The following is a 10000-nucleotide window of genomic DNA, read 5'->3' as shown; positions in this document are numbered from 1 at the left end:
CTCTCTCTCTCTCTGTCTCTCTCTCTCTCCCCCCCCCTCTCTTTGGCCCCCCCCCTCCTTTTTCCTCCTTTTCCCCTTCTCCTCTTCTTCTCCCCTCTCTCTCTCTCTCTCTCTCTCCCCTCTCTCTCTTTCCCTCTCTCTGTCTCTCTCTCTCTCTCCCCCCCCCTCTCTCCTCCCTCCTCCTCTTTCCCTCCCTTTTCTCTCCCCTCTCCCCCTCCCCCCCTCTCTCTCTCTCCCCTCTCTCCTCTCCCCTCCCCTCTCTCCCCCTCTCTCCCTCTCTCCTCTCTCTCTATCTTTCTCCTCTCTCCTCTTCTCTCCTTTCTTCTTCTCTCCCCTCTCTCTCTCTCTCTCTCTTCTCTCCTCTCTCTCTCTCTCTCTTCTCTCCCCTCCTCTCTCTCATTTCTCCTCTTCCCCCCCCCCCCTCCTTGCCTCCCCCCCTCCCTTTTTCCCTCCTTCTCTCCTCTCTCTCTCCTCTCTTTCCCCTTCTCTCTTTTTCTCTCTCCTCCCCTTTCTCCTCTCTGTCTCTTCTCCTCTCCCCCCCCCTCTCTCTCTCTCCCCCCCTCTCTTCTTCCCCCCTTCTCTCCCCTTCTCTCTCTTCCTCTCTCTCTCTCCTTTTCTCTCTCTCCTCCCCTCTCCCCTCTCTCTCTCTCTCCTCCACTGTCCTCTCGCGTTTATCTCCGTTTCCAAAACCGCTCCCATTCCCCTCCTCAAACCCCCCCTCCTTCGGCTGTCCAGTCGCTTTCCCCCCTTTTTCCCAGCGCTCTGGGCCCCAACTTTGTCTATGGATTTCGCAAATTGTTCACTATCACACGGGGTATAATTTTTACGAGCTTTAATGACCTTTTCCATTCCCCTTTCATCCCGATTAGCAATTATGGATTTTTTTTTGCCCCTTCGTTCAAACACAGGCAAGGGCGCCCTCGTAAGTGACTGTTGCGACACAAAATCTTTCTCGAAAACAATCTCACAAAAAAGCCCTTTTGGGAAAAGTTATCCTAAATTCGCTTCAAGCAGATGTGCAACGCGAGCTGGTTGCCAGTTTTATAATTCTAAAGATCAATGCATGTGCAAGCGAACGCGGATTGCTTATGCATATTTTGAAAGATTTTTTTTTGTTTTGTTTTGTTTTTGGACGAGGAGTGGAAGGGTTTCTTTTTCCCGTTCCTATTCCCTCTGTCTGTCTCCAACTTTCTTTCTCTCTGTCTACTTATCTCTCCCCTCCTCCCTCCCTAGCTCCGTCGCCCTCATCCTCCCTCTTCCCGCTCCCCTCCTTCCCTCCCTCCATCCTCCCCCCTCCCTCCATCCTCCCTCCATCCTCCCTCACTCCCTCCCCCTTTTTTTTTTTCATTCCCCTTCCCACTTCCCCCCTTTAACTTCGCAATCTTGAGCTTTTTTGGGCACATGCCTCTCTCCTTGTCCCCGCACTTAAGACGTCGCCTTTCGCCGTGGGAGGAAAACCCGGTATTTGCAACCTCCCACTGAACCGCGGCGGGTATCAGATAATCTTTTAAATGGCAACGCTTAAGTTTTTAAAGTCCCTTTCTGCACTGAATCCCCGCCCCCGCTCGTTATTACCCAAATGAATTATATATTAAATGATGTTAATTCATGAACATTATTAATAATGTGCTTCACAGATAAAGCAATGATTATCCTCTACATATAACAGGGATTATATTTATCAAATTTTCATGAAGGTACTCATGTATATAAATAAATAAATAATATATATGTCTGTCTATCTAACAGTCTATCTATCTATCTATCTATCTATCTATCTATCTATCTATTTGTGTATTTATCTATCAACCTCTCTCTTATATTATCTACATCTAACTATCTACACGTCTATCGGATTGTCACAATATCGATTTCGGTTCTTAGCAATTTATCGTAAACTTTTCTCCTATCATAAACTTTTAAAATCACCCAATTGTTTCCGCAAATTACAATACAAAATCATTTTCTTTCCTGAGCTTTTGAATGCCAAACACAAATACAGATTTTTTCGGATGTTTGATCTTCAACCAGCAAAAATTTTGTAGTATGTTGTATTATGTATATTGTGTTGTATCATGTTGTATGCATGTACGTATGCAAATGTTTATGTAGTATGTATGTAGCAGAATGTATGTAGTATTTTTTGTATGGGATTTATGTTGTATGTATGTATGTATGTATGTATGTATGTAAATTTTTCTTTTTTTTTGTTTTTTTATTAATTTTCATACATTTTAAAAATTTATATAATTATAATATTTATATAAATATATAATAATATATTATTTTTTTAATAATATATATAATATATATAATATATAAACTTTTTCCCGGGTTTTAAATCCCGAAAGAAATCTTCGCTACTCTTGTACATGATAATGAATTTAATTAAAGGGTTTTCAAATCTTTGGGGCTGTAATTCTCTCCTCTTCTCTTCCCTTGCAAAAGTGGGGAATTCTTTTTTGCTTCCTTTTTTACACTTTTTAGACAAACTTCAAGTTTAAATGAATATCTAAAGGGAAAATTTAGAGGTGTGGGGTTTTAAAAAAAAAAAAAAAAGGGGGGGGGGGGGTGGGGGGGGAGAAAGAGAGAGAGAGAGAAGAGAGAGAGAGAGAGAGAGAGTAGAGAGAGAGAGAGAGAGATAAGAGAGAAAAGAGAAGAGAGAGAGGAGAGAAAAAAGAGAGAAAAGATGAGAGAGAGAGAGAGAAGAGAGGATGAGAGAAGAGAGAAAGAGAAAGGGGAGAGAGAAGAGAGAGAGAGAGAGAGGAGAAGAGGGAGAAGAGAGAGAGAAGGGGGAGGGGAAAAAAAAAGAGAGAGAGAGCGGGTGAGAGAGAGAAAAGGGGAGAGAGAGGAGAGATTAAAAAAGAGAGAAAAGAGGAAGGAGAGAGAGAGAGAAAGAGAGAGAGAGAGATAGAGAATGACATGATAGATGGATGAGAGAGGAGATAGAAAAAGATAGATGGATGAATGATACACAGATACTACAGAATAAAGAAAATGACCAACACAAAAGATACAGATTAGTAGAAGCGGAAAACGAAAGTAACAAAACCGTAACGAAAATTATTCAAAGTTAATGTACACCTTCAGAAAACACACACATACACAAGTGGCCTTTTTATCGTGTTAATAAAAGAAAATTGGCTAAACATTCCGAACACCCACCTAGGTCACCATGGTAAGAAAAATACTTAATTTTCTATCTAAATAGAATTATATTAAGACGTAATAAAAAAAAAAATGAGGTATGGAAAGAAATGCAAAAACTATGGGAACTATCAAGGAAATTAATACGTTAATACGTGTTCCAGAATATTGTAAACACGTGACATAATACATACAAACATTATAAATATAGTAAATACAATAAATCGCGGGGAATATATCGTCTCAATAAACCTGATTTAACAGTAAATACAGCAAATAACATCAAAAATGAAAAGTAAATACAGTACACATCTGCATCCAGAAAATATATGAACATGTAGAAGTTGCAGAGGGAGATGAGAGAATTTCCAAAGCTCTTCAGAGGACGGCGAGACTAGTGGTCGGTGGTGTTTGCAGAGACAGAAAGAAAAAAATGAAAATAGTTGATGACAATTTAATTGGAAATTATAAACTAGATGGGGTTTTTAATTGAAAATTATATATTTTTAAAAATTTACATATTTTATTATTATATATTTTTTTAAAAACATTATAATATATTAGAATATAGTATATAAAAATTATAATTATATATACTTTGATATCTATCATCTTTCTATCATTATTATCTATCTATATATGCATTAATTTTTGTATGTTATGTATATATGTGTTGTGTGTGTTTTTGTGTGTGTGTTGGTTGTGTGGGGTTGTGTGTGTTGTGTGTGTGTGTGTGTGTTGTGTTTGTGTGTGTTGGGTGGTGTGTGTGTGGTATGTGTGTGTGTGTTTGTGTGTGTGTGTCTTTTGCATACATCTTCTGCCCTTATATGTATGTCTGGTTATTAGTCTGGTCTACCTGTGTGGTAAAGTTCCCCTTTACTGTGCAGTTTCCCGTACATGTAAGAGTGTAAGGGAAATAGGCTTACGGCGACCTGCCCCCACCCCCCACCTCCCCTCCCTCCCTACTCACCTGGCAGAGGGGGATGTGGACCTCGCCTATAGAGTCATCCCTCGAAAAGCGATGTAAAAAAGACGTTGGGAGACTCACTTGCGTTCGGGATCGGAAACCTGGAAAAAATTCAGAGGATTGAGAGATGCGTGCAGGTGGGAATAAAGCTTAGGTAGGTAATCATTAGAAATATATTTATGTCTATATGAAATACGATTGGGATTGACTTCGTTTGGGAAAAATAGCTTGAAATATTGCAAAAAAAAAATTGGTGATTGTCTTTAGGCTTGTATGCAAGATGATTTGCTTTATTCATGCACAGGCATAGGAAACTAGCAAAATTCTACGGCAATTGAACTTACATTGACGCCCTGACAAAAATTTTCTTTCGAAACAACCCTGTAAAAAACCCAAAATACAAAAACAAAAAATTTATCCCGCTCACTCCTCCATCCTCCTATTGAAGAGATAAACCCCCTTTCTCCAAATTGAACTTCTCCTTCCTACTTACTTTCAACGTTCTACTTACCTTCGAAGTAGAAGGTCTCGTGCCACTTCGGGTGGAGTGTTCGTCGCTTGATCTTCGTCTCCAACTTGTGTTTCTTGTCGGGGAGGAGAGTGACCCGCACGTAAGGATCGCTCGTTCCACTCAAGTCCTTAGCTGGAAGTTCCTTGGCCTGAGGAGAGCAAAGTTTATTCGCCGGGGGCCGGGGAAATTTTTAAAGGGCTGTCTAATTGGGGAGTTTTAAAACCGCTTACGAGTGTCCGGGGGTTTCGTTTTGGGGGTAAATGGGTTTTGGATACATGTTTTAGGAGACGGCGTTTCGGATTTGAAAGTAGGTATAGATGTGGGTATGCTTATATGGGTATGTAGGGTGGGATAATTTTCAAGACTGCAGTGGCTGTATAAATTAGTTACTTAAAAAAAAATTTTAAGGTTACGTTTCCCAAAAAATGATACGTTATCTTCGTATAACGGGGTTTTTAAGGGGCATGGATATTTTATAACTGGTTTTAGTGGGCAGAAACTACAGGGAAAAACATTAATGAAGCGCCTAAAAATTCCTTAGACATTTCGAAAAAAAATCGGAAAAAAAGTTTAATAGACAAGACAAAAAAACAGAAAAAAGCTAAACTTTAAAGAAACGATTAAAACAAAAAAGAAATAAAATAAAAAAAACCAAAAAACAAAAAGCTGAGCAAAGACAAACAATAAAAGAAGCAGACAAAAAACGGCGCTTATAAAACCAAAAAACAATCTCTTTGCCTAAATCATTTAAGGTTTGTGTGAGGGGCGAATGAGGAGGGGAAAAGGAGGGGGAACAGGGGGATGGGGAGGGGGGGGAAAGGGAAAAAAGGGGGGGGGGGGGAAAAAGAATAGAAGGAGGGAGAAATAAGGAGGGAGGGCGGAAGGAGAGAACGAAGGGAAAGAGCAAACGGAACTGAGGGGAAAATTGGATGCCATAAATAGAACAGCGACTTATATCACGATGCAATATTTTTTTTTTTTTATATAAACTGAGATATGAAATGGACGCAAGCAAAAAAATGCATATCATTTTGTTTTATTCCGAACGCAGAGTCTTCATTCGTTTACCGCCTTGACAAAGTTGTAATTTAAGGGTTTCAGACTTAATTAGAAGAAGTTATGAATATTTCACGGGAAGGTGGGTGGGAGGGGAAAGTGGGGGGAAAATGAGGGGGGGAGGGGGGAAGTGAGGGGAAAATAGGGGAAAGTGAGGGGGGGGGAGGGGGAGAGTGAGGGGAGGGAGGGGAAAAAGGGGGGGAAAGTAAGGGGGGAGGGGAAAAATGAGGGGGGTGAGGGAAAGTGGGGGGAAATGAGGGGGGGGGGGGAGGGGGGGGGGGGGAAAAAGGGGGAGGGAGGGAAAGTGGGGGAAGGAGGAGTGAGAGTGAGGGAATGAGGGGAGGGAGAGTGAATAGGGGGGGTGAAGGGGGGGGGAGAGTGAGGGTGGGAGGGTGAAGTGGGGGGGTGTGAGGGGGGGGGAGGGAAGGAGGGGGAGGGTGGGGGAGGGGGGGGAGGGTGCCTGGGTGGAAGGTAAAAAGGGGGAGGGTTTTGAGGCGAAGAAAGGGGGGGGGGGGGGGGGCCCGCGCATCCGGTTTTGACAAAATTTATCATGGGTGTTTTCTTTTTTCTGCAAAGGGCTTAAAATTTGAAATTACTCCTACTTCTGAAAAAATTTTTATTTTCTTTTTTTTCTACTTGCTAAAGTTTATTATATATATGTATGTATATTACACATAAAAATTCATATTTATAATTATATATATACATACAAAAAATTTATATATATAAATTTTTTAAAAAAATATTATAATATAAATATATATTATATATATAAAATGTATATATAATTTTTATAATATTTTTATATATTTATATATAAAAAATTATATATTAATAAAAATATTTTATATATATATATAAATATATATTTATAAATAATTATATAATATATAAAATATATATATATAAAAAAAAAAAATTCATAATATATTATTTAAATATAAAATATATTATTTTTTTTTTAAAAATATATATATATATATGAAATATATAAAATAATTATATATAATATTATTATATTTTATACACACACACACACACACACAATAATATTATATACCTATATAATTATATATATAAATATATTATATTATAAAAACCACACAACAAAATATTTATAATATAATTATATATATAATATTAATAAAAATTTTTATATAAAAACTATAATAGTGTGAAACTATATATATATAAATATATAATAAATTATATATATAATAAATATAAACACCACACACAATATAATTTACATACATAATAAAACAACAATAATATAAAATATATATATTATAAAATATAAAATATTATAAATATTATAAATATAATATTTTAATATAATATAAATATTAATATATAAAATATATAATATATATATGCAAACACCACACCAACCACACACACACACACACAAAACACACACACCCCCCACACCTCACACACACCCACACAACCACACACATACACACACACAACACACATCCCCCCCAACACATACACACACTACACACACACAAACACACACACACACACAACCACCACCACCAACCCCAACACACATACACACATACACACATACACACACACACACACACACCACACACACACACCCAAAATATATATATATATATAATAGATAAAGAAGAAAGAGAGAGGGGAAGAAGAGAAAAGAGAAGAGAAAAGAAAGGGAGAAGGTGAGAGAAAAGGGGGAAGAGAGGAGAGAGAGAGAAGAGAGAGAGAGAAGAGAGAGAGAGAAGAGAAGAGAGAAGAGAGGAGAGAGGAAAAAAAGGGGGGAAAGGGGAGGAGGGGAGAGGGGAGAGAAAGAAAGGGGAAAGAAGAGGGAAGAGGAAAGGGGGGGGAAAAAGGGGCGGGGGGGGGGGCGGGGGGTTTTGCCTGGGGCTTGCCTCTTTTGTAAAGGCGGGGGGCACGTTGGGGTCCCCCCCCCTGCCCCTCTCTACCCCCCTCTCCTTTGTCCCTCTTACTCCCCCTCTTCCCCTCTTCTCTCTGAACCCCTGATCCCTCCCCCCACTCCCCCCCCTTCCCCTCGTCCAAGGCCTCTCCCTCTCCCTCTCGTCCACTCCCTCTCCCTCTCTCCCTCTCCCTCTCCCTCACTTCCTCTTCTCCCATAGACTCTAATTTTTTTCGGTCAATTCATGTACGTGTGTCTCTTACAGTATGCTTTAACCCATATTTATGAATACATTATATATATATATATATATATATATATATATGTATATATATATATATATATATATATATATATATGTATATATATATATATATATATATATATATATATATATATATATATATATATATGTATATATATATAAATATATAAATATATATATTTATATATATATATATCTATATATATATATATATATATATATATATATATATATATACATATTTATATATATGCGTACAGACACACACACACACACACACACTCACACTCACACTCACACTCACACTCATACTCATACTCACACTCACACTCACACACGCACACGCACACACACTCACATTCACACTCACACTCACACTCACACTCACACACACACTCACACACACACACACACACACACACACACACACACACACACACACATATATATATACATATATAAATATGTATTATATATATATATACATATACATTTATATATATATACACACACACACATATATATATATATATATATATATATATATATATATATATATATATATATATATACACATATACACACACATCTATTGATTTTCGTATGCGTGTGTGTCTGTATTCATAAAGAGAGAGAGTGAGAAAGACAGCGCAAAGAGGGGGAGGGAAGGCGGGGGGGGGGGGGCGTAGATAATCTCTGGCAAAATAAAATTTTTCTTAATGAGCGAAGATTAAATGTCTCTCTCCCTCTGCCTCATTTCCCCCCTTCTTCTCTTCCTTTTCCTCTCCTTCCTCTCTCCGCCTCATTTCTCTTTCTCTTTCATCATATTTTTTCGCCTTTAATTTTCCACTTTGTATTTGTTTATTTATTCATAGTTTTCTCTCATTTTAAAAATTCTTGCTTTATCAGATTACCAATTTCTCTTTGTCCTTATTTTCTCATATTCCCTTTTATATTCTTTATTCGATTCTCCTCTCCATTCTTCTGTCCCATTCATTATCTTCCTTTCTTTGCTATCTATTTCTTCTTCCTTTCTTGCTATCCTCTTTCTTCCTTCCCTCCTCATTTATTTACCTTTCTTTTCTTTCTTCTTCGCTTCATCTATCTTTCTTATTCTTACCTTTCCCTCTTCCACTCCTCGCTTCTTTTTTCTCTCCCTCTTCCTTTTTCTTGTGTCTTCCTTCTCTGTTTCTTTCCTTCTTCTCTCCCCATCCATCTTTCTCCTTTCTTTTCATTACTCTTTCTCTCCTATTCTCCCCTCCCCTTTCTTCTATCTTTCTCTTACCTCATTTCCTCTTGCCTTCTTTTTCTATTTCCTTCCCTCCCTCCCTCCTCCTTCCCTCCTATTCCTTCTCTCCTGCTCTCCCTCCCTCCTTTCCTCCCTCCATCCTTCCATCTATTTCCCTTTTTGCTTCCCTTCCTTCCTTCCTCTTTCCTCTCTCATTCCTCCTCTCTCCTTTCCTCCCTCCATTCTTCCCCTCATTTCCCTTTCTGTTTCCTTTCATTCCTCTCTCTTTCCCTCTCCTCCTTCTCTCCTTACCTTCCCCCCTCCTTCCTTCCCTTCCTCCCTCATTCCCTCTCTTCCTCCCTCCTTCCCTCTCTCTCCTCCCTCATTCCTTTCCTCTCTTCCTCCCTCCTCCCCTCTCTCTCCTTATTCCTTCCTTTCCTCTCTCTCCTCCATCTTTCCTTTCTTCCCTTCCTCCCTCCCTCCCTCCTTCCCTCCTTCTCTCTCTCTCCTACCTCTCTCCTTCCTTCCCTTTTTCCCCCCTTCCCTCTCCTCTCCTCCCTCTTTCCGTTCCTCCCTTCTTCCTCCATCCATCTCTCTCCTTCCTCCTTCCTTCCCTCTCCCTCCTCCATCTTTCCTTTCTTCCCTTCCTCCCTCCCTTTCTCCCCCCTTCCCTCTCTCTCCTCACTCTTTCCTTTCTTCCCTTCTTCCCTCCTTCCCTCTCTCGCCTTCTTCCTTCCTTTCCTCTCTCTCCTCCATCTTTCCTTTCTTCCCTTCCTCCCTTCCTCCTTCCCTCCTTCCCTCTCTCTCCTCCTTCTCTATTTCCCTCCCTTCCTCCCTCCTTCCCTCTCTCCTTTCCTCCCTCTCTCCTTCCCTCCCTATAAGGGAATATCGACACTTCTCCATGCCATTGTTCCAACGCC

General features: G+C 39.4%; 1 protein-coding gene across 1 annotated transcript in view; it reads right to left on the bottom strand.

Annotated features, from left to right (window-relative positions):
- The window catches only part of LOC125046435 (synaptotagmin-7-like), a 563604-nt gene that overhangs the window by 10989 nt on the left and 542615 nt on the right, over positions 1 to 10000 (bottom strand). Inside the window, exons 7-9 of the mRNA XM_047644211.1 lie at positions 4626 to 4773; positions 4459 to 4495; positions 4196 to 4215 (exon numbers count right to left, since the gene is read on the bottom strand). Coding sequence (XP_047500167.1) covers positions 4196 to 4215; positions 4459 to 4495; positions 4626 to 4773 — 205 coding nt within the window. The remainder of the gene's footprint in view (positions 1 to 4195; positions 4216 to 4458; positions 4496 to 4625; positions 4774 to 10000) is intronic.

This window comes from Penaeus chinensis, chromosome 39 (genome assembly GCF_019202785.1).
Source record: "Penaeus chinensis breed Huanghai No. 1 chromosome 39, ASM1920278v2, whole genome shotgun sequence".
Taxonomy (NCBI): Eukaryota; Metazoa; Arthropoda; class Malacostraca; order Decapoda; family Penaeidae; genus Penaeus; species Penaeus chinensis.
Note: the sequence above shows the minus strand (reverse complement) of the source record. Positions and strands in the feature narration are given on the sequence as shown.